This window comes from Vulpes vulpes, chromosome 13 (genome assembly GCF_048418805.1).
Source record: "Vulpes vulpes isolate BD-2025 chromosome 13, VulVul3, whole genome shotgun sequence".
Lineage (NCBI taxonomy): Eukaryota > Metazoa > Chordata > Mammalia > Carnivora > Canidae > Vulpes > Vulpes vulpes.
Window position 1 is genome coordinate 115,096,010 of NC_132792.1, and position 25,664 is coordinate 115,121,673.

A 25,664-nucleotide genomic window follows, 5' to 3' on the forward strand; every position below is an offset into this window, starting at 1 on the left:
CTGTAACAAGCACACCACTCTTGTGGAGGATGTTGATAGCAGGGGAGGTTATCTGTGTGGGAGGAGTGGGGGAGTAATACTCTGTGTACCTTTTTGCTCAATTTTGTTGTAAACCTAAGTCTGTTCGATACACACACAAACACAGGGGTTTTTTTTGTTTTTTTTGTTTTTTTTTTTTTAAGAGCTGAATGACATGTTGTTAAATTGATGCCTAAGTGCCTCACAAACACATGGTAGCCACAGAGGCACACTAGTCAAAACAGAACATGCCCAGCAGGCCACGGCACCTTTAGGACCCACTGCAGGGTCTGAGTGCAGCCAACAACTGACCACAGAGCTGGCCACTTCTGCCCAACGTGGAAACCACTGACGCGGAATCTTTGCCTGGCACTTGCTGCTGAGATGGCCACCCCCTTTCTTGGCTGTACCACAGGCAGAGGCACTGCTCTTCCTTCCCACTCGCCTCTCACAGATAGGTGTTACACCTACACGGGAGTCAAGTGTTCCTCATCCACTCTCACTCCTCTCCCTCTTATCTTCTCCCTCTCCCTCTGCCTGCAGCTCCCCCTGCTTGTGCTCTCTGTTAAAAAAACTAAAATAAAAGTTTAGAAATAAGAATATGATAGGATATAGATACTATTTCAGGAAAATTAATCCAGCCATTAAGCAGGAACAGAAACTGGAGATGGGAAAAACAAGAGGTGACTGTAAAAAACTAGGGTGGGTGGGGTAGGAGAATGAAACTAATGTCCTTATAAAATTCCCAATATAAAACATTTAGATACGCTAGATAAAATAACACATATCCAAAAATGCATAGCTAGGTAGCTCAGTGGAGGGAAGCAGGGACCAGAAGCAAAGAGAGACGAGGAAACCCAGTACTGAACAGACATTGAAGCCTCGGCTGCCTGTGGACTGTCTGCTTCTGCAGGGTTTTAACAGCATGAGGAGTCTCTTAAGGACTGTGCCCTCACTGAGAGAGCAGTTCAGAGAAAGAAAGGGACTTTCTCTGCCTTCACTTTGACTCGGAGTCGAGGAGGGGAACAAGTTGATTGTGCTCACTGAGGCCCGCCTGCAAGGGAGTCTGGGGTCGGCCTGCTTACAGCACAAGTGTGAGCAAGCCAAGGATTACACGACCTTGGTTAGCAAAAATGCAGATCTACTCTGGAGGACAAACCCTCATTCTGCTCTTTGTAGAATTCCCACAGAGAAAATCTCTCTAAATACGGGCTCACAATACAAAATTTAAAAACACACAAGGAAACAAGCTCCTGAGTATAAGAATCTGAAGGAACATCTAACTGTAGCATAAGCAAGCCATCCCCAATAATAACTCCAGGTCATTATTACTGCATACAGATCATAAAGGAAATTATATTTAAACATTTCAAAGGGATCCCTGGGTGGCGCAGCGGTTTGGCGCCTGCCTTTGGCCCAGGGCGCGATCCTGGAGACCCGGGATCGAATCCCACGTCAGGCTCCTGGTGCATGGAGCCTGCTTCTCCCTTTGCCTGTGTCTCTGCCTCTCTCTCGCTCTCTGTGTGACTATCATAAATAAAAAAAAATTTAAAAAAAATAAACAAACATTTCAAAGAAATAAAAATTAGAATTTTAAACAAAGGAAAATGCTCTCAAGAGGAAGGTATGAGCAACAAACAAACATGACTTCTAGAAATTGAAATTAAAAATTCATAGGTTTTTTTTTTTTTAAAGCCGAATAGACACGGCTGGAAAGACTGAGTAAACTGGAAGAAGGTCCTCAATAATTCACCCAAAATGAAGCACAGAAAGAAAATATGAAAAAGAAGTTAGAGTCACGGTAGAGAGAATGAGCTTCAACATGAGGGAAAGAGAATTTTGAAGAGAATGGCTGCATATTTTCCATGGCTAATGCAGCTCAGAGCTACCTTACAAACAGTAAGAGGTTAACAAACTTCATACTAACCAGCAGTGCCAGTGACCTTTGGTCAAAGATGACTACCTCCCAACTAAAATAAAATTAAAGTAGGAAAAGCAGAGGCAAAAGAATAAACAAATGATTGAGGGAAAAAGTGGTACCTAACCAGAGACATGACATAACATCTTCCTACCTTTAAAACTCTCGTGCAAGGAGTCAATACAGTTGGTGAACAGCTGCACAATGCTTAAGGCCACCATAGCATCACTCTCCAGCCAGGGGTAATGCCGTTGACTGCTTTAAACAAAAGAAGCACACTTAGAAAGGAAAGCACCAGGATTAAATCACTCTAGGTCCCAGAGTCTAGGGACTGCCTAAACCCTACAGAACACTGTACGGTGTAGCCCCAGGACACACTCAGACCACTTTCACAGCTGTAAATTCCTGGAGGTGAACTGTAGTTCATGATATCAACCACACAATTTTATTTACTTTCCTTCTACATCTTTATTCCAATGCAATTAAGTTTCAGAAATGTGTTATTTACAAAGATTAACACCTTTTTATATCCAATTTACACCCTTATGTATCTTGGTTACATTTCAAATGCCTTAGATACATGCCACTAAGTGACTTCAATAGTTTCGTCTACCTAAAACATGGAAAAAAGAAAAAAAAAATCCATGTAACAGAAAGATGGCCAAAAATGGACAGGAAATAACCATAGAATAAAACTCTTTATATGATCATTTTAGTTTCTGAGTTGGGTCCAGAAAGTTCAATATAAAAATAAATCCCATTAATTCTCCCTGGAAATCAACAGTACAGTCTGGTTTATTGCCAGCAGTCTCAGAGTCAATGCAGAATCCTGAAGCTTGCAGATGAAGGATTGTCCTTTAGCAAAAGCAAAGATCCAAAACCTTTTCTACTTTCCTTGACGAGCTCTTGGAGCAGCATGAGTTAATACAGAGTCTTGAGAGGGAAGTCAGAAGCCCTAAGCTCTGTTCCCAGTTCTGGCCCTCACTGGTGGTGGAATGGAACAAGCCATTTATGTTTTCTGAGTCTTGGGAACAGATTAATATTGTGAAAACACCTTAAATACTGTAATATCTAGCACTGGTATAATTTTAACAAACTCCTGATAAGTTTACCTAGCTTTGTTTGTATTCTTTTAGGGGGAAAAAGACTCAGAAGGCAACCCCCCTGCCTGTGAACAGTTTTATAGCTGTTTTAAATGCTCATAACATCATGCTTTCATTATTCCCAGAACTCATGTGAAAGGGTTCGTTTCCACCCAGTAATTCAAAAACCATCTTAGTTCCAAAAAATAAATAGTTGAAGAAGTGGATAAAATCAAATTAGTCTCATATTTTACACTACATTATCAAACTAATTCAGGAGAGCAACATCCACTTTTCTGAAATTAAGTACCAAAATTTATTCAATGTATTCATTGTGGAAAACTGGAAATGAGTGTCCAGTTTTGCTTCAAAGTTATATTAATATTAATATTAATATTAATATATTAATATATTATAGTTATTATATATTTATATATAATATAATTATTAATATATATTAATTATGATGTTGACATTAATTATTAATATTATATTAATATTAAATATTAATAGGTCTGATCAACCAGACTAACAATTCCACAAACAGGAAATGTCAAGTTTCTTTCATGAGAAAGCATTTTCTAAATTTAATATGGTCCAACATAAAAAATTAAATCCATGAATGCGTCCCTTATACCAAAATACCATCAGATCTTAACTCTATAAATGTCGCAGGAATATGAATATCTGAAAAATTATTTACCTTTCATTGCCCTCTAAAACCAAGATCCATGGCTTAAAGAGCTGGATGATTATTGAATGTAGGCATCTCAGCACTAAAACAAAGCAAAATTTTTAGAGACAAGAAACAAGCTCATCCTCTGTCAATATCACTAATTACATGGAAAAAAAAACTCAACTTCTTATTATCTGTATACTCACAAAGCTAGGTTGACAAACAACAAATTTAGTGTGACTAAAAATGCTTGTGTTTTCCTTTTCTGCAATAGAATTTCTTGAAGAATTTTTATTACAACACAGTGTCGTGGATAATTTTACACCATACATTTTTTTAAAGATAAATGTTTAGATATTCAGAACCCTTTCCTAAATGAGATAAACAATAGGAAGAAAGAGCTGGAGGCTGAAACCTATCTCCTTGTACCCTGCCCTATGAAGGAAGGGCAGAGACAAGCTGAGGAAAGCACACAGTTCTTCAAGTGAACAAGGGTATGACACATAGATGGGTTCACACTTATATATATCTCTTATTTCTTCTTCTTGACACTGAGATATATAGTTTTATTGCTAAGATTAGATCTCTTAATGTGCCTCTCTAAGTCTCTTCTAATGGAAGGTCAGAGCCCCTCGCTCCCTGTTACACTAAAGGCATATTACCTGTTTTGCTGCTGGCAGATGGATCTTGAGCCAAGCAGGCCATTTCTGAGTCAAGCAGCCGTTTTACAAGATAGCCCAAAAGTGTCTTCATATCAGCCATGTAAGGACTCCATTTTGAGAACAAACCAAAGCTTTTAAAATCCAATGTGGATAACCGAAGCTTATAAAAAAAGTTTGAAAGCCACTGTATAGTCTCCATGACCTAGAAGATAATGATGAGTCAGAGAATCCTTACTGAGTGAGTGTACTTTCAGCAGAGCACTGCGGTAGACTGCCATGGGGGTGCTCAGACTTTGTAACAGAACTGCAAAGATGTAGGTATATGAAAAGTAAATCAGCAGATTTTCGAACTCTTTTTCTAAAGCAGAGGAATCATTCTTTCCAACATATTCTTATGATGATATATCACAGAACTTCGAAGAACCTGAGAGCTCTGTGGGATGCTGCATGAAAACCTGACCAAAGGAGCCAGGGGTGTAAGGTTAAGAATAGGGCAGGTTAAGGTGGGAGGGAAGGTAACCACAGCGGGTAGGTCTGGCTGCTTTTGAACAGATGAGCAAGACAGACTCTGAGCGGTGGGAGAAAGGCAAAAGGGGTACGGGAGAAAGTGAGTGACTAACAAAAACACAGGGCTCTTAATACACCAAAGTGTAGCTTTTTAGATATAAATTTTGAATGGGTTCCAACTGTTTAGAAAACATATATCAAAGGAAACAGAAAAGGAAGGCAGAGACATAAACTTCAGATACCAAAAGCTACACTACACACCTGTTTGTCAGACAAGAGAACGGCTGGAGAGCTTTGAAGCACTGCACTCTCTGCAGAAGCTGCCCCCTGCTGGCAGTCGGGAGCACAGCAGCCCAGGGCTCGCAGAGTGGCTTTCCAACACTCAGGGCTCAGCAGCTGCTCAGCAGAGCCTTGGGGGCAGGAACGGAGGATAGCACGTTAGCATCTGTCACAAACTCACTTTCTCAACTTGAATCAAACAACATGTGTACTTCACAAAGGAACAAAAATTACATAAAAATCCAAAACAAATTCATAAAGACCTATGGTGAAGGGACCACAGGAAAGAGAACCGTCCACCTGGGCACTTGACCTTCCTGGTTCCTAGTCACCCTGCTGAAAGCAAGCACAGCCAGAGCCAGAGCCAGAGCCATCTGGGCTGGAATGGGGGGGGTGGGGGTGGGGAGATGAAGGGGAGATGGCGGAGGGAAGGAATCCCACCAGCAGCCCCTGACTGGAGGATGGTCAAGATACCATATTCCTGGCTGAAGCCCTAAGAGAAATAGCAGTAACAGGACAAGGGAGACTGTGCTGCAGAATGCAGTTGTAGAGTCTAGGTTTTCTTCTCATACTTACCTCTGAAGCTCCACTCGTACAATGGGCAACACAGAGATAGCTTGCAAAGTAGACACTACAACCAGCACCCTGCTACTGGTAAATCTCATACCAGAGGCTAGGACTAAAACCTCTACAGGCCCTTTCCACCCAGAGGTGGCATAAGGATCATACAGGGTAACTGTGGAGGCTTGTAGGAGTCCATCTGAGGGGAGAGATGAGGCAGCTGCAATCTGCTGAGTGGGAGTTGTCTAGGGAATAGTGAAGGGTCTGTATCGAATAGCTACCATGGTCTGGCTCTTAGAGGACACAGCCCTGGAATCAAGTTAGAGGTGTGGGAATCATGCACACCTAGAATACAGCAGTGAAACCAGGGAAACCAAAAGGCTCGTCCATGAAGAATAGACAAGAAAAGGTCAAGCTCCAGAGTACCAAAATGGCAGCCAAGGAGGAAAGGGAAACCACGGAGCTGGAGGTCAGGAATCGGACAGCGATGGTATTGTTATTCTTAAGCCTCTAACTGAATTACTTTTCCTGGTAAGTAGAAACGTCCTGTTAGGGGATCCCTGGGTGGCTCAGCGGTTTAGCGCCTGCCTTCAGCCTAGAGTGTGATCCTGGAGTCCCTGGATCGAGTCCCGCATCAAGTTTCCTGCATGGAACCTGCTTCTCCCTCTGCCTGTGTCTCTGCCTCTCTCTCTCTCTCTCTGTCTCTCATGAATAAATAAATAAAATCTTTAAAAAAAAAAAAAAGAAGAAACTTCCTGTTAAACACAAGTCAATGGTTGCCTATACACACTGTTCACAATCTCTTAAAAAGCCCTCAGGCAAAAAAGCCACAGTATATACTTGAGTTCTGAAAATTTAGAGCAAAAATTAGTTATGCCAGTATGCATCTTTTACTCTTCTTCTAATCTCCAATTCTCCAGTGGAAAATTGCAGGGTATGGGGGGAGACAAATGGTGGGAACGTAGAAAATTTAATGCTGCTCCTTCCCTTGGTGACTATAAATATAGGCTACCATTACATACAGATAAAACTTACTTGCAGAAAAAAGACATGAGTCAAGAAATTAAGGGGGAGAAAAAAACCAAATGCATTCCCCATTTGGATCTACAGAGAAACCAGTCAGCACAGTAAACATATTGCAAAGGAGCAATTTCCTTCTCCTACCAAATCTGTAGTCAGCAGAGTAAGCAGGCCCACTTCTACCCCAGCCCAGCTCAGGACAGCTGCAAAGACAAGGGGAAGAGGTGGATGTGCGACTGGACTTCAACACCCACATACTAGGTGTTGTCTTTTGCTGAATCAGAGCCCATGTGAACATTTAGGATGATAACTGACCTTTTCTACAGACAGTAACCTTTTGGACATGGTTTGTCAAGCACTCGAGGTACAACTTAGTGATTCTCAACTCCTGCATACCTGTCTTATTTTTACACTTTTGGATGACATCTGTAGAATGGTAAATGTCACATTAAATATTCACTGCAATCTAATCAGTCACAATTAAAAGATACTTACTTTGCATCAGCAGCCTGAGAATGTCACTGTACTGGTCAGGGAACTGGTAGAGAAGAAGGTAAGTCCAGTGCTTACAGAAAAGATTAAATGGCATCAAAATATCTTCATCTGGTTCGAGGCCCCAGGCAGTAAGTGCCAAATGAATGGACTCCAGAAGCCTGGTACGATCAGACAGAGGAGGTTTAGTGGTGTTTAACCATTGCTTAAGATCGAACTAAAAAGAAAAAGAAACAAGAAGCAGTTTTATTGACACTGGAAAATTAGCTGAAGTAGAGAAAACTATGTGCAAATTTAGTTTAAAAGTCAAACATCATCTAACATTTAGCTGTGTATAAAGACTGAAACTAAAATGTGTATCTACATACTTAAAAGAATCGACACAGATCAACAGTTTATAGGTGTCAATAAGCCTCCAGCTCTACTTCACCTTCTGGGATTACAGAGGCAGGGTTTTTTTCTCTCAGCTCCGCATGCTTTTTGTAAAGCATTTTTGGTTAAGCTTTCCCTACAAGGCAAGACTCAGAACTTTGTAGTTCTTCCCCACCGGTCTTGGTGCCAGAAATAAGCAGCCACTTTGGGGCACCTGGGTGGCTCAGTGGTTGAGCGTTTGCCTTTGGCTCAGGTTGTGATCCCGGGGCCCTGGGATCAAGTCTTGAATCAGGCTCCGCACAGGGAGTCTGCTTCTCCTTCTGCCTATGTCTCTGCCTCTTTCTGTGTGTCACTCATGAATGAATAAACAAAATCTTGAAAAGAAAGAAAAGAAAAGAAAAGAAAGAAAAGAAAAGAAAAGAAAAGAAAAGAAAAGAAAAGAAAAGAAAAGAGAAAAAAGAAAAAATAAAAAAGAAAAGAAAAAAGAAAAGAAAGAAAAGAAAAAAGAAAAAAGCAAAGCAAAGCAAAGCAAAGCAAAGCAACCACTTTACGGAACTGTCTCCATCTGATACAGCCACATTTCTGAATCTGTGGCAGTAACCTATCTCAGCTAATAAAAATTCTGGGTGTTACTGATCCGCTTCCAGGATTTCCAACTCTATGTCCTGCCTCATGACAGACTGAGAGTAGTCTCTAGGCCCTAGAAAACGCCTAGGTTTTATGATTTATACATGTCAAAGAAATACAAGTGAAGACAAAATCACTAAGGCTCTGCAATTCTCAAGTGGTTAAGTAAATTCATTGCCTGGGCCCTAGTTAATATTCTACTCAGGATGAGGGCAAAGGCAATTTGCTTATATCTGGCTTATTCCAAATATGAGACTTTGATATATGATATCTCATTTATCAAACACATTTTTGGCATAAATTCAGGATATATTCAAAAGAATGACACATTCAATTATTATTATGAATATTTCAAAGCTGTACAGTTTCTAAGGAGGGCTTGGGAGGGAAGTCCTTGTTCTACTATGTGGAATAAGACTCTACTACACAACACAACCAATGCCATCAGAAGAAAAAGCTGCTGGATCAGGCTGCTTGAAGAGGATACAAAATGTGAAAAGTGTCTGCCAGAAAACAGAGCTTCAGGGGCCCTTTCATTTCTACGGAGTGGGAAATCACATTAGATTCTACACTTCTGTGGTGGCATCGGCACCGAATCACATTTCACCTTGGTCAGCAGCATGAAAATCATATCACTGTTGTCCTCACTTAGAAACTTCACCACTTTCTCATAGAGTTGAATGAATTCTGCAGGTGCAGCATTGGGAGTGAAGAAAGGAGACAGCAGAGAGCAGAGCCTTCTATTCTTCAGAATGGTCTCCAGCACTTTTCTGCACTCTGACTTAGTGCCGCTGATAAACACCTTGGAAGAATTAGAGAAAATGTCACCAAATTCTGCCCCCAACCACTTTTATGTAAGCAACCAAGTTTTAAGGCCATTAGCAGGACTTTTTCTAAATGAAAACATAAAACAGTCAAAAACATCTAAAATCAATACAGATAAATCTAACACTTCCAATGCAGGTGATATTAAAAACTCTGAATTTATCCATGAATTTGAGTTGGACAAGCCATAGAGAGTTTCTAAAACATTAAAATATTAGGAAAATTTGAATCCAGAAAATTGCAAAGTACCTCCTATGATTACTAAGTATCCAAAGTGACTGCATTTTTGTCAAGAAAACAAAACCTCTAGGTTATAGATTTTATTGAGATGTGCTTTTAATACTTTGAAAAACTTAACTTTAATAATTAATATATAGTCAAGATAATTACACCTTGTTTTAAATTGGTCCTAATGCTGAAAGTAATGGATATAAGTATTTAAATAATTTCAGCACCAGGAAGGCTTTGATAAGCTGGATCACAGGCAGAAATAATAAAAAGCAAGACTGAGAAATTTGAATATATAAAAATTTTAACTTCTCTAAGGCAAAAAGTATGATAAAATTAAAGGAAAATGACAAAGTAGAAAAATCAATTTAGAAGACATTCTGGATAGTCTGAGGAGCTCTTCCAAAGCAATAAAAAAACAAATTCTGTAACAGAAAACGTGCAAAGGACAATAACCAGCAAGTCACAAAAATAATTAGGGTGCCTGGGTGGCTAAGTCCATTAAGCATTTGCCTTAATCTCAGGTCATGATCTCAGGGTCCTGGGATTGAGCCCCACATTGGGCTCCCTGCTCAGCAGGGAATCTGCTCCTCCTTTTCCAGCCCACTGCTTGTGCTCACTTGCTCTCTCTTTCTCTCATGCGCTCTCTCAATAAATAAAATAAAAGCTTAAAAAAAATAATTAAATGGCCAATAAACATATGAAAAGTCATGCAAATGAACAAGTGCTTAAAGAAATACAACTTAAAAAAAATAAAGAAATACAACTTAAAATAATAATAAAGTACACTTTCCCTATTATATTAGCAAGACTTAAAAGGAATAATCCTTCTTCACACTGGTTATGGTATGGAAAACAATAAATTCAAACCCTGCTATGATAGTGGAGACAGGTAAAAACTGCCCAGGAGGGCACAGTGACAATATACATCAAATGCTAGTCCATCTGACATAACAACCATACTTCTAGGAAATTATCCTTGAAAAAACAGTCCAATCAATTCACAGAGATATGTAAGAATATTTATCTCAGGCTTACTGTAGCAAAACAAGCAAACTACCTGAACAGCCAGGTAGGGCACTGGCTCAATACATCACAATGTATCTGTACCAGGCAACACTATGTATTAAATACCATGAGATAAGTCTGTATTTATTAACACAAAATAATGTCTAAAGTTGTGTATGAATGAAAATCAGCAGGCTACAAAATAGCACTTGCCCATTTTGGGGCATATATGCCTATCTCTATCTATTTATATGTAAGAATGATATATCATTTCTACATATGTACACATATGCACTGATATACATACATACACAAGAAAAATGATAAAATATTAGCTATTAAATATTAGCTATGAAAAATGATAATAAAATATTAGCTATGAAATCCCAGTATCTTCAGGAAGTTAGAATTACAAAGAATTTTCTGCTTTCTACTTTTTATGTTGTCTGCATTGCTTATGATAAGCACGCATCAATTTTAAAATCAGGAAAAAAGGGCAGCCCGGATGGCTCAGTGGTTTAGCGCGGCCTTCAGCCCAGGGCCTGATCCTGGAGTCCCCGGATCAAGTCCCACGTCGTGCTCCCTGCATGGAGCCTGCTTCTTCTCCCTCTGCCTGTGTCTCTGCCTTTCTCTCTATCTCTCTCTCTCATGAATAAATAAATAAAATCTTAAAAAAAAAAAAAGTCAGGGAAAAAACTATTTAAAAAATCTATCTTACTAACTGCTCTGTATCATCTCCTTTTAAGTATCCAGTAAGAAGAAATCACCACACTGAAACTGGTTGAGAGCACATGGTTAGCATTTACACATTTTCCATCAAGTGGCTTTCCTTCCTTTAATGACATGTTTCATAAACATGCATGGATATACTGGTCTTGCCTTGTTAAATCTCCAAACATCGAACAGTAAGTCAAATAAATAAGTAAGTAAGTAAACAGGGATCCAGAACAGCAACTGGGAGGCGGCTGTGGGAAGGCGGGGAGAGCCCTGACTGTCAAGGCAGGAGACGTGGGATCCAGGCTCAGCTCCAGCACTGACCGGCTGTATTCTTTAGGCAAGTCATTTCATCTTTTAGAGACTAGTTTTCTCATCTTTCAAACAAGAGTGGTATTGGGACACCTGAGTGGCTCAGGGGTTGAGCGTCTACCTTTGGCTCGGGCGTAATCCTGGAGTCCCAGGATCAAATCCCATATCGGACTCTCTGCATGGAGCCTGCTTCTTCCTCTGCCTATGTCTCTGCCTCTCTCTCATGAATAAATAAAATCTTTATAAAATAAAAATAAATAAAACAAGAGTGGTATCAATCACACAGAAGGGACTGTGGGTATGAACTGGAGAGTGTTTTGTAAACAATAAAGAGCTTCATGATGCTACAGTTAACCATACCAAAAGCATCTGAAAGAGTCTGCTGTCTCCCCAGAGACTTTCAAATACGAGTAACTTAACATCTCTTGTATGAGAAGCAAATTTCTATACCAACAACTTTAGTCACATCTTGAGAAGTCAACAATTCAAAGGGGCTTCTGACTTAAGAGTCTAAATCTGTAATGTCAATCTGAAAGCATAATGAGGATGCTGCAGAGACTCATTCTACATGAATAAGGCTAAAAACACAGAATTGCCTTACCTGTCCTAAGATCTCAATGCATGATGTAAAGAACTGCCTTGTGGGAGGATGACGCTGAGTCTCGTCACTGACATAATCCACAACAGTAAAGAAGAGGGTAATGCCAACCTTCTGAACCCCAGGGGTAGGCTGCAACTTGTAGGCATTCACTAAGGCCCTGTGGGAAAATGCAGATGAGACTATTGGTCTATAGTAAGAGAATCCAGACTCACAAGTAATTTCTCTGGTACTCTACACTTCAGAGCCCCATACAAATGTCACTTTAAAAATCTTCCACGGGGTAAGCTTCTTCCAACTTGACCCAATGTCTTATTTTTAATACACAGAAATAAATGATTTTATATCTTCCTGTGGGGGCAGGGGGAACAGGGGTGCTGGGGAAATCAGCTGTATTATTAACATTCTTACTCTTATCAAAATGTTTCATATTTGTATGTGATTCACAATTTATTCTTTCATTTTTGTGTATTCCTTGTATAATACATATTTGAAAAAATAAGAACCCTGGTTTCTCTAAATTTTAAAATCTAAAACACTGATAAAAGATTTTTGTATAGAATAAGATCCTAAAATAAAGATATCTCTTCTAAGTCTCACACTTTTTTGAGTTCCTCTACTAGTAAAACAAACTTTAACTTCTCGTTCACCTCATCTCCCTCTGCTTCCCAGGTCCCCCAATCCAACCTACAAAAGGACTCACACTGTCCTCCTCCATACCACCACTCCAGTGTACTGGGGAATTAGTTGCTGGTGCTAAAATCTAGAGTCACCTTAAAGTTAAAGGCAGGGTCAACCTCTCTCCCAAGTCTTGCCCTGGTGGCTTTAGGGAGAAAGATGACTGTGGGCCTAAGCTAGAAGCTCCAAAAGAAAAACCACAATGGCCAAATGCAAGCTGACAACTATACTTGAGAGCCCTACTTCCCCTGAGCAATTCCACTTCAAACTCTGCTCAATAATCTGAGTTGACAATGATGACTTTTTGGGTAAATGTAACTTTAATATAAAACTTAAGCACTGAATCTCTCCATGATTGAACTTCAATATGCTGTATCATTTCAAAATTCAGAAGTCAGTAAACTTATTTTATCAAGAACCAGATAGTAAATATTTTATATTTTATGGGCCATAAGTTTTCACAATTCAATTCTGCTATCACAGCATAAAGCCATATACATTAAGTAAATAAATGGGCATGGCTGTGTTCCAATAAAACTTTATTTATAAAAATAGATGGCAGGCTAGATTTGGTCTGATGGCTATCGTTTGGTGATCCCTGTACTAATTTAATTAGTGGGTGCCTGGGGGAGTGGTAGCATGTATGATTATTATCCATAATAACAAAATAGAACTTTAAATTATAATGTCCTCAAAACTTACGTAATCAAGTTTTCTGCATGAACAGCAGCTTCCACAACATTAAGTGATGGTGGTTTAGCAGCTTCAGCTTGCAACTGCTTCACTTCTTTTCGCAAAACATGAAGCTGCTGACTTATTGCTTCATTCTTATGCATACCTTCAAACTAAGAAGAATTAAAATGGTCAACAGACTTTTGTGTTCCTATTATGTTTCTAGAGCAAATATTTATTACAAATATACTGAGTATTTGATGAAGAATAACTACTACAATTAATATTATAACTCAAAATTCTCAGTTGAATGAGAGAGGGGTGGGAAAAAAATGTCAAAAAATTATTCCAGAACCTCAGGCTTTTCATGAAGAATCAAACCTGAATTAGTTTATCGCTGGTTTAGTCTTTTTGTAAGATATGTTCTCTGTCACTTGTTTTGACTCCCTGACTCTCATCAAAAACAGAATGTCTTCTACCACTGAGGTTTTCCTTGAAGGACACCAAGCATCCTCCTTTGTTGAGCCTCTTCAGAGCCTTGACCCTTCTCCATTCTCGCCACTCAATAGCACACACAGCTCAACTCAAAACATTAGGGCTGTGTGTCTCATGTGTGCCACAAATACGAAGACCATGACACAGATGCTGTTAATAAAACACTTGCCATTCTCAAAGGAAGAAAGGATATACAATTATAAGACAAACAACAAAATAAGATGAGATACAGGAAGTGCACAAATCAGTTGAATGCCTATGAAAGAGCAGCTGACTGATTCAGTGGTCCCTGAAAGCTTATCTCTGATAAAAATTTTAATTCGTTCTTAGTAAAGATGTGGCAAAGGAGAATTTACTGAACTTAGAAAAAAAAGCAAAAGTAAATCATATTTCAATTTCAAAGATTAGCCTTTATTTAAGATTACATCTTTTCTATTTGAGAGGATTGTTAGTATCCCTTTTCTCTAATTAACTGATGGTGACCTATATGATAACTGCTTTGCACACTCTAATGTCCTTTTTTGGATGTGAGTAGTGCAGAGCATATCCTAGGCCTAAGCTGCAACACAAAGACAGAACCAAAGTGGTAGTTGTGGAGGACAGGAGGACAGAGGGACAGGAAGCAGAAGCCCAGCCTGGGAGGGAGGTCAGGGATGAATAGCACAGAGCCGTCAGACTAGGGAAAAGGGTTCTGTCCTGGGGGAGTCCTTTGAAGCAGGCTAGGGAATCTGGACTTCTCAGCACAGCAGAGAAGGATAAAGAGATCAGAACATTCAGAAGGCACAAACGTTAAATCCTGTCTTCTCCTCAAGCAACAGGATCTTCATTTTCCTTTATAGGCACCTGCCCAAACCCAGTCTTCAGCCACCACTGTGATGATTACAGGTATCTTTTGTTTGTAAATACTTAATTTCCAAATTTATTTAACTGAGACCCTCCTGAACCCTGCCAGAGTTATTATCATAAATTCCAGACAAAAGGCTCCTGAAGGGCAATGGTCCTGTTTACACAGCACCCCAGGACAGTACAGCTCTGATGGTACATCAAGCACCTACTTTCATGATCGTGGTAACACCTCTCTTCCATAAAACTCACTAATCTTATCTTAAAAAGCTTTATAAAACTTCTTATTTGAGGGAGAAAATATGCTGTTAGTCTGAGTCAAAAGGCATGAAAGTGAATATCCAAAAACGTGTAATGTTAACAATTATTTTAGTTTTTACTACTGGAGAAATGAAAGGTAAAATAATTATATTATTTAATATAATTAAAATAATATTTGTACTGACATAATGAGTCAGTACAAATATTAAATTTCCAATCTTTCAAATAAAAGACTAATGTTTAATAGCCTAAAACATGATCAGGAGCATGTGCAGTCAGTTTTGTGCCTACAATGTCAACAACTATGGCCAGACTGGGTCTTTGAGGGTCCTGGCCCTTGGCTGGCCTGGAGAGAAGGCAGCCAACCTGGGAGGAAAAGAAAGAATCCAAGGGGAGGAAGGAAGACAGTGAGGACGAAGGAAGTGGAAAGACAATGGATAAGAGACAAAGACAGAGGGGCCAGGGACTGGGAAATGCAGAGACAAGCCTAAGTACCTGGAGCTTTGGAGCTGTCACCCCACACTGCAGAAACTGCTAATGCTCAAGAGTTAGGTGAAGCAATATTCTCACCAAAGACACCTCAAAATTACCATTATTTCCCAGTCCACTTGTTTTTTGCTCATTGTTCCCAGCCCTATTGAGAGTTTTCTTTGCTCACTAGGATGGAAGAGGGGCTGACTGCCTGGCAGCTCACAATCACCAGAAGCTACAGACAACACAACAAAGCAGCATGCTGGAAGCCCCTCCAGTTGGGTCAGGTCAAGTAGACACAGAGATGAAGGAGCTGGCCAGAGCACATAGCTGTTACAATACTGTGAAGCCCTCAGTGGGTCTTTTCCATCTTTTACTTCTAGGATCAAGCAAATTTTTCACATGATAATAAATCAATCCAGGGTCTGGCAAACATGCCCCACAATACCAAAGTCCAACAAAAGGAACCCTATTATAAATCACCCCATTTCCTCAGGGAATATCACTGAATTATTAGAAGCTTCTGTTGGGAGAGACGACCGCAGAAGCCGCACGTCTCACTTCCCATAAAATATATTTGTCTTTTGTATATCCCAAACAAGCCATACATAGTTCAAACATCTGCAGATGGCTGGAAATTTCCAGGGCTTTCCCTCACAGAAAAATTCTATTAAGCAAGAAAATACTGTCATGATATAATTTGAAATCTTTTTATAAATGAGTCATTTAAAATATGCATTTTAATCTTAAAATTTATATGAAAATATAAAGTCATTCCCCTTGAAGTTGATTTTAAAAATTAATCTAATCCACGAATTCTCTAATCAGAACTGATCTCTAATCACTGAAAAGGAAAGTGATCCTGTTAAACCAACTCAGAGAAAGAAAATGGTAGACCCGTTAATTTAACTGAGATTTGAGGGTCATGATCAGTTTACTCAAAATCATACAACTAGCCTTAAAATTTGGAGCAGAAACAAAAGGAAACTCAGAGCTGAAACAGCTAGAAGCAAATGGCTTCATTTCCCAATACTGAGTGCGAAAGCATGGGCCTTGAACTTAAATAGACATGGGCTTGAATTTCAAATGAGCCACTTACTAGCTGTGTGACTCTGGCAAGTCTTTGAGACTCTCTGAACCTGTTTTCTCACCCCCATTTTGTGACGATTAAGTAAGACCATGTAAGCAGTGTCACCAACATGTTACCAGGGATATGAGAGTAGCCCAGCAAGTGATAAAAAGAGCTCTGAACAGAGCTGGGAAGTAATGTAGTATGACCATCTTTATCACTCCCCAGGATGGAATGCCTAGGACACATCTGTGTTATAGTAAATAGTGAAGCAGTGTGGTGCATAAGTGGAGATTCTGTATGGAAAGCATAAAGTTGGCCAGTTGAGCAACAAATTGGTCTAAAGTAAATACAATCAGGATGACTACTATTTTCTAGTAGGAAAAAGTTCCAACTTCCAGCCAAATAATACCTACAAAATTCCTGAAGGAAGTTAAAATCAGGGAGCTTACTAGTGAAGAGTATAAATCTGTAGTTGTTCATTCAAATACCTCAGTTCTATGGCACTGACCGTGTGAGCCACTGACAACAGAAACATGAGTAAGACAAGGGCCTGGCCATCGTGTGACTCAAAATCCAGGTAACAGGGACAGAGGTGATCCTACTGCAAAACAAGCTGTAACCCAACCTAATGAGTGACCAGGTGGTTTTCAAGGTCTCGTTCAGGGGTGTGAAAGGGCACCTACTACGTGCCAGGAGCCACGCTAGATGGTACAGGAAGATGACTACTAAGAACAGGAACTCTACTCCTGAAGAGTTCACAGACTGGCAGGAAGGACAGCAGGTGATCGCAACAGCATTTATGCGCGAGACGCTAGAGGAGGAGGGACTACCTCAATCTGACCAGAGGGGCTGAGAAAGACCTCAAGAGGTGCTGCCTGAACCAAGAATGGAAGGAGAGGAAGGAGCTCACAAATAGGTGTGGGGTAAGTAACAGCATATGCCTCAGAAAGAAGGCAGAAAAGTGCATGGTATGTTTAGAGAATGGAAAAAGCCCGAGTGGCTAGAAAATAATGTTTAGGGATCATCAAAGGGTAAATGATGCCACTAGAAACTAATCAAGAAGAGATTATGGCGGGGGGTGGGGGCAAAAGTCCTATTCCTTTTAAATACTGGAAAGCCGGATGCTGGTTGTTAGCCTGCAAACAGGATAAGACTTGTGTTTAAAAAGATGAATGGTGGCAGAATGGGAAACAAACTGGACAGTGTGAGAATCTATAGACAGGAAGTCTTACGTAATGGTTCAGGGGAGAAGTGATGTGGGGCTAACAGGGAGCAATGGCAATGGGAATGAGGAGAAATAAATAAATGTAAAGTCATGTCAAAAGCAGAAGCAGTAGGACTGGGAAAGTAACCAGATAGGAAGTATGAGGTGCGGAGAGAATACTTATGCTTAGTTAGGTCCTCAGTTCCTGGTACAGGAAAGAGAGGTCTGGAGGGTAAAGGTGGGATCACTGTGGGACCTGTGTGGTTTGGGAATACTCTACGGACATTCACAGAATGTTATATAAGCAGGTGGAAATCTAGATCTGGAACTCAGAGAATTCTGGACTAGAGAAAAGAGAACAGGAGTCCTCAACATATGGGAAATCTAGATCTGGAACTCAGAGAATTCTGGACTAGAGAAAAGAGAACAGGATTCCTCAATATATGAGCCCCCTTTGGGGTCACGGATTACTCAGGATCTAACTCTCCAGAAAAAAAAATATCCGTATATTCTCAGGAGCTTCACCGACCCACTAAAGACCATTCACACACTCATTCTAGATTATGAACTCCAACACAAATAGTAGACAAAAGCAGCTAATGTCACAATGGAGGGGGTCAGAGGAAGTACCAAGCACAACCAGCAATCTAAGGTTGAGCTGACGAAGAGGAATCCTAGAGAGAAACTGTTAGTTTAGTGGCTAGTGATTTAAAGGGACAAGAAGAGACCTCATGACGTTCAGCATTGCCAGATGATAGGAAAATGTTAAACAGGATCAAAACTATTGGATATAGCCATGAAGTGCTCCCTGGACACATATATACAGAGGAGCTACAATTCTATGTATAAGAATGACAACCTACCTTCTGTATGAGATAAGCTTTCCCACTAGCAGTTTCTTGATGAGTCATAAGTAATCAGAACTCACCTTCCCTACCCCAACACCACAACCAAAGTCATCCATTTGTGTAGGAGATAGCTTTAGACTCAAGTACACCCTCTGGCCAAAACTCAGAGCAAACCTAATTGACTTGCATTGATTACACAATGCCCCAACTTCATGACAGCTAGTTTCAACCTTCGTCTACCTTGCTCTTAGCTATCATTGAGTAGCCAAAAAAATTCTTTGTCTTCAATTCCTGGAAGTATCAACCAACAAGTATTGCCTAGGATAGCCTTAATTAGCAATTTCTACATAACTTTCTAAAGATATCTTACATCAGACTACAAAAGCTGCTCACTCTCTTCATATTTTTAATTCTCCTGGCAAATCTGCATCACTAGCAAAATAATGGCTGAAGTAGATAACTGTTGTCGATATCAATACTTCTAGGAGCCATCAGTAGGGATTTCCAAGTGTCTAGATCTTCCCAAATGGAACTGAAAGGCAGAGCACTGGGCAATCTAGTAAGGCCAGCAGAAAATTAGAGTGTGCTTTAAGAAAGTTGGATATTTCTAATGAGATTATGACCAAAAAAACACAGCTATTTTTTCAAATTCTTTAGGGTTCTATAAAATCTTTGCCCACCACCCCTTTCTTTTTTTTTTTTTTTTCTTGCTTTCTTCAAGCAACCTTAGCATCTACCAATTTTTCTTTTGAGAAAAGAAAGCATAAATATTTGTTGTGTTGTGTGTAAAAATAAAATCTAAGCCATACTCGTTTTAATTCTTCTCGTAAATCATCTGCTTTCCAATATCCCTTTTATCAAAGTCAAAATTAAAGGGATTTTAGGAAAGGTATACCTTTCTATTTCAGAATCAACAAAAGTATAAAAAGTAATCTGAGAGGGAAACAAACCATGAGAGATTTTTAACTATGAGAAACTGAGGGTCACTGGAGGGGAGGTTGGGGGGGATAGGGTAACTGTGTGATGGGCATTAAGAAGGGCACGTGATGTGATGAGCACTGGGTGTTATATGCAGCTGATGAATGAACTCTACATCTGAAACTAATGACGGACTAAAATTTCAATTCAAGGGTTCAGACAAATCAAAACTATTTCTGAAAAGGAAAAGAGCCAAGTCACTGGTAGGCTGGAGCTAAAGCTTCCAAGTCGACCTGGTGTTATTTTCCACCATAAGACCCCGAGAATTAACAGGTCAGCCAAAGAGACCTGTTCTTTGGCTGGAGCAGCAAATACTCACAACTCTTCAGAAAGCAAGCTTCACAAACAAAGCTGGTTGAGCTGGAACTTTTGGTACTCACTTCACTCAGCTACAAAACTGCACCCTAGGAGAATTCCCTTCTCTGTATAGAATTAACAACTTGGCAAAGAGATATAATTCCAAAATATGGAAAAATACCATTATTTGTGAAGGCACAGATTGGAAGTAAGACACCCTTTTTAATTAGAACTGGATACATTTCAGCTCTTTTCACACCAGCTCAAAATCCATCCAAAATTGGCAGACTTGTCTTCCAGCACTATCACATTAGCAAGTGATCCTTCTTAAAATGCTCCTATCTAGTCTTACCACAGTATTAGTAACCATGGGAAGAAGTACACTGAAAGAAAATTAACTTTATAAAGCACTTGGCCAAAGACAGTGTTTAGGAGTCTCACATCCCAGATCAAATTCTTAACTTTAGATGTATACAAATATTTTGTCAGAAACAAATTTTAAAGGTAATGAAAAATACAAGTATAAAAGTTACTTCAAAGAAGACATATCAGAGAAAACAGGCTCCCAAGGAGACTGCTGAGGAAAACATCAGAACTGCTCAAATGTGGACGAGCACAAAAAGAAATTTCTGAAAGACAATCGACAGTCAGTAAAATAAAGTTTCCTCATTTCTGAAAGCTATAAAAAAAAAAGAGGAGCTATATTTGTGCAAATGTAGTCTGGTAACAGGCAGCCTATCTCTGAGCGTTATCTTGGTTCTCAGCTCTGGGGACCCTGAAGTCCCTCACAGAAAGATGAAGGGTAGTGAGTAAGGAGCTGGTGCTCAGCAGCCACACTATCCAGGCCTTCCTGGTCCTGCCATTCAGAGGCTGTGTCATTTTGGGTGTGTCACTTAACTTCTCTGTGCCTTTATTTCCTGAAGATAACAAGAATACCCATCTCAAAGAGTTGTTGGGAGGATGAAATAAGTTCTGCAGAGTGCTTAGACAGTACTGGCCAAAGCTAAGCTGCACCCTGAAGTCCTTATGATGTCACAAACCCACCTGAAACCCGTTTTTCCAACTCAAGAAAGCAACTCTAAGAGGTGGCTGAATTCCTAATCTTACAGCTACACATCTCTCCTTTTGCCTGTTGGCAAGCTCCGCCCAACTAACCTGCTTTCCACACAGCCCTCCATCCTCCACGTTGTCTTCAGTGACTCCCCACTGGCCGCAGCACACTGCTGGAGCTTCCAGGTGATCTCTTTTCCAATGTGAATCCCGATATAAATTCAGCCAGAAACCACCTGGAGGAGTCTGAACTAGCCACTGCCCCCTACATGCTACCCAGAGGACTCCATTCCCAGAGTCCTTCCCAGTGACTCCAAACAGTCATCATCAAAGTCTTCTAAGGATCAGTGTGAGCCCCTCTCTCTAAGGATCTTCTCAGTGGTAATACTTTTCTTTGAACTTCTGTCTTGCAGGACACATCAACACATATGGAAATACATGATTAGCTCTGTGTGGGTCTTCCTCCCCTCAAAGCCATTAAACATTTTGGGACATGAATCATGTGCTATGAACCTCTTGCCATCTCGCTCAACAATACGCCAATATTACAGACTCAAGTAAAAACTCCCTGAATCATGAAGAAGCTTCAACAATCTCTTACCTGAACTGTGACAACTGCTGGCCCTTGGCATTTCTTACCGCTGCTGCCTCTACACTCCAAATGCAATGTGGTCTGTTCTTCTCTGTTAACATACTGTTTGGGCATTGTGTCCAACAGCTCACTATCCAGGGCAACCTGCTGAGATTCTCGAAGAGCTGCAGTTCTGGAAAACATCATCAGGAAGTAGAAAAAAGGCTTAAGAAAGGTTTTATGGTAAGTGATAAAGGCTTCCAGTTACCATACAGCCTACACCAGAGAGCAATAAGACCTAGCATTCTATAGGAACAAAAGGCCAAATGCGTGTGCCTGCAGTTACCCAAATTCTCTCTTTTCCTTAATAAGAAAAGAAGGAAAAGTGGGACAACTTTTTAGCCAGGAACAAAGCTTCATTTAGAATCTGTATTACATTAACAATATTTTTTACACAGACCTTAAATATACAAGAGCAAATGAGAATCTCATCCTGACTCAAGCATTCTAAAGGGGTACCTTACTGGTAAGCACCAGTGATTTCTTAGGTATTAGGAACTCAAACTGAACTGTCAAAGATGGAGGAAGCTAACTTTTTACATGTGTGTCAATACTGCTATGTTAATGCACAGGCACGTGTGTGTGCACATGCGCGTGCACGTGCTGGTGGGGGTGGAGGTACACATGGCATGTGCATGCGGGTGGATACACACACACACACACACACACACACACTTAATGCCTGGACCAAAACCAGCTAAGGATACAGAAGGCAGTAAGAGATCAATTCCCATGGTCTTTGCAAAGGTAAGAGTCTTTACTTTATAAAAAGGACTCATTCCACACACGCATCTTCTCACAGGACAGCAAAGCTAGATCAAAACCTTCAAGAGTTGATCATTCTGTATCTACTTTAACTCAGAGTACTAAATGACTTTCCCACACTCTGATAAAGTGCCTATGGCAATTCTGTTAAAGAATATGAAGAGTTAGGGAGCAAAACAGTGACAAAAGAGAGTAAATCTCACTGCATATACCCTTTTAACAACATCTTTCCAGTATGGCAAAGTCTCCTCAGGAGAAGCTTAAGAAACACTTGGCTGGCACTGCTGACAATCTGAAATGCCACCACAGGAAATGTAAAATTTATTGTCCATGTAAGCACCCTATAACTTCAATGTGAAATTAAGAGACTTGTCACAACTTGGTTAGCTGAGGTAAATAACTGGGCCAGCCTGGTCCAATATTACTCATTGAGAGGCACCTGAGCAAGTCCTTCTAGGTACTAAATCATTCAAGCTGTCACATCAGTGAGCACAGAGGCAGGGCCCTGGAGGTCTCCCATGATCTTACCTGGCCTGCTGCTGCAACAGATTCAGGTCCGTGTGCACCAGCTGGGTGGCGTCCTTCTGACTCAGGAGCACGGCTGAGGAAATAACTGGCACAGGAGGCCTCACTGGGTGCAGATCAAGGGGGGGCTGGGGAGCCTCATGCTTCCGCAAATTACTTAAAACCCTTTCTTTAGCTGAAAAAAATTAAGCCACACTTACTGAATAATGGCTATCACCAGGTAGTAACATACTAAGTAGGTGCAGAGCCTTGGCCTGTTACCTTCAAGGAGAATGCTGAAGACCTACAGAATAGTTATGCAAACCAGAGGCCAAAAGAATAAAATCACTATCTTCTGTTACTTGCAAGTTTTGAAGGAGCCCCCACAGGGCTACTAATAGTCTACCAGGAGCTAGCAGCTCACAAGCACATAGTATGATTAAACAGAATTCCTATCCTCAAAAAGCCTTAATGATAGTTAAAGTGCTAAAGCTTGTGCTCTTAAATTATTACCGTAGACAGTCTTGCATGACATGCTAAAGTGGCGGGATTTGATACTAGTGTAAAGGAGATCTAGTGAACAGCTCTAAGCATGCCTGAGAAAGACGGTAGCTATCTCCAGCTATCAGTACAATGGACTGGGGGAAGGGGCAGATAGTGCCATTAACAGTTTAATGCAATCATCCAGACAAACTTCATAGGAAGACTGGGGAGGATGGATGTTAAGAAATAGGGCAGAGTGAAAAAATCTTAAATTAGGACAAAGTTTGAACAGGAGGGCTGAGACTAGTAGAGTTAAAGTGAATGAAGACATGGGCACACAGACTCCTACAGAATTCCTGTTATGTAGTTATATCATCATGCGTTCATTTGTTCACTTATTCATTCACTCAATAAATAGAGTCCAAATAAAAAATCAGGTGCCATATAAGAAAGCAAAGGCAAATCTGTCCATCTAACTTTGTTCTAGATTGCATGTAGTCCCATACTGGTGAGACCAATTTCAATGTTTATATTTCTATACCTAGTACAGAGCTGACCACACACAGGTACCAATATATTCCTATCTTCCCTCCCTCTCTCTGTGTACTGCACTAGACACCACAGCAGGTGGGGGCTCAGAAACATAAGAAAAATGTTGCCACAGACCTGATTCTTCTCAAAAGTAAGATAACAGGGGATAGGAGAGGTCAAGGAAATTTCAAGCCAGTAAGTCAAGTCAACAAATACTTAAGAGATTACTACGAGTTTCCAGCTTCATTCCAGATGTAGCAGTCCATTTTCTATTCTTAAGGAAAATTAAAGAAAATTTAAGAGCCAGGATTACTTGGCATAAAAAGACCTGTATTGTTTGCACCCAAAACAGATGGAATTTAACATTCCAAACAGGTCAAGGAAGGGATCGTCCTGTATAGCCAGGGTTTTTCCACTAGAACAGCCATTCTTTGCACAAAATGTAACAAAGTTGGATATTCATCACTGGAAAAGACTCCTGGTTTTGTTCAAGTTTCTCTCAAGCAATATTTTAGGCCATGACTCTAAAGCTACTGCCTCAACTGCCTGCCTCCAACTTCTTTTACAGAAAAAGTAAGTATCTTGTTTAAGCAATGATTGTTTTGGAGCTGTCTCTCACTCACAGCCAAACCTAACCCTAAGTTGTAGACAAGTTAACAACCAACTCCTAAAACGCAATTTTATCACTAGAGGGATACACAATCTATAAACCTTAACCCTCAGTGGCTTGAGTTCAATCATTCACTCACTCATTCATTCACTTGAGGGCGCCGATGTTCATGTAGCTCACCCAATGAAGGATCAGTGACGTCCAGCTGCACCGATGAACTACAGGGTGGAGAATGGGATTCAAGTGTGGCCTGTGTCCACAGACCAACAGTTTCCTGGAACTCATAACGTATGCGCTCCATGTTCAAATACTCCATCCACAGATCCTAGAATTGCACCATGGGACATTCACTTTCACAGACAAATCATGTATTCACATATAAAACTATATATTTAACTAAAAAGTAAACCAGTAAGATTTAGCACAAGGCAGTCTATATCAAGTTCTCCAGCATTAGGATGGATCATGTTTAAACTGGACGCTAACAGGGGTTACCTGGGTGGCTCAGTCAGTTAGGCATCTGACTCCTGGTTTTGGCTCAGGTCATGATCTCAGAGTTATGAGATCGAGCCCCACGTTAAGCTCCATGCTCACTCAGTGGGGACTCCGCGTAAATATTTTCTCCCTCTGCTCCTCCCCCCTACTCTTGCACTTTCACTCTCTCTTGCAAACAAATCTTTAAATATATATACATGTATGCTTATATAGTAATTATATATATAAAATGGACAGTAACAATATCTTAGCAGACATTTGATTATGTACCAAAATCAGAAAACATAATTTTAACAGCCCTGCCAACTGTGTATTTATAAATTATATACACACAGTATTGATAAGACATAGGTAAAAATCAGAAACTTTAAAGAGAGAAGTAACAAATATACTGAAAATCACTGAATCTTGATTAGATCAAGCCCTTGGTTCCAGTACCACTGTACAGGAAATACAAGGGATAGAGAAACATTAAACCACACTACAAAGATACAATCTGGAAAATCCTGACTGTGGGGAAAGTCTATGAACAAACTATCCAGTTTCTTCAATAAGCAAACTGCTAGGGGAAAAAAGGAATAAGGGGAGGGCCAGTATATTAAACAGACTTATGAGGACTATCAAGGAATCACAAGATGAGGATCCTGACTCAAACGATAAAAATGAAGATAAAACTTCTATGACATTTCTGAAGTAATTGGAAATTGGGATACTACTTAGATATTTGATATTCAGAAACTGCTGTTAATATTTTATAGATGTAAATGCTATTAGGTTAAAATACTTTTTTAACCTTCATGTTTTGAAATCTTCAGGTGTCAAATGCTTTCTAGGATTAGTTCAGAGATAGCATGGGTGAAAGGAGTGGATGGGCCAT

At 40.1% G+C, this 25,664-nt stretch overlaps 1 protein-coding gene across 4 annotated transcripts in view; it reads right to left on the reverse strand.

The window, feature by feature from the left end:
• Nucleotides 1-25,664, reverse strand: part of EPG5 (ectopic P-granules 5 autophagy tethering factor) — a 101,467-nt gene that overhangs the window by 21,256 nt on the left and 54,547 nt on the right. For 2 of the 4 annotated variants that reach the window (XM_072732280.1, XM_072732282.1), the window contains exons 25-35: nt 24,473-24,617; nt 22,693-22,864; nt 21,370-21,532; nt 13,280-13,422; nt 11,903-12,059; nt 8,822-9,016; nt 7,219-7,432; nt 5,125-5,273; nt 4,357-4,558; nt 3,722-3,794; nt 2,091-2,191 (exon numbers count right to left, since the gene is read on the reverse strand). In XM_072732280.1, coding sequence (XP_072588381.1) covers nt 2,091-2,191; nt 3,722-3,794; nt 4,357-4,558; nt 5,125-5,273; nt 7,219-7,432; nt 8,822-9,016; nt 11,903-12,059; nt 13,280-13,422; nt 21,370-21,532; nt 22,693-22,864; nt 24,473-24,617 — 1,714 coding nt within the window. Of the gene's footprint in view, nt 1-2,090; nt 2,195-3,721; nt 3,795-4,356; nt 4,559-5,124; nt 5,274-7,218; nt 7,433-8,821; nt 9,017-11,902; nt 12,060-13,279; nt 13,423-21,369; nt 21,533-22,692; nt 22,865-24,472; nt 24,618-25,664 lie in introns of all 4 variants that reach the window. The other 2 variants (XM_025997047.2, XM_072732281.1) reach the window with 1 other exon arrangement.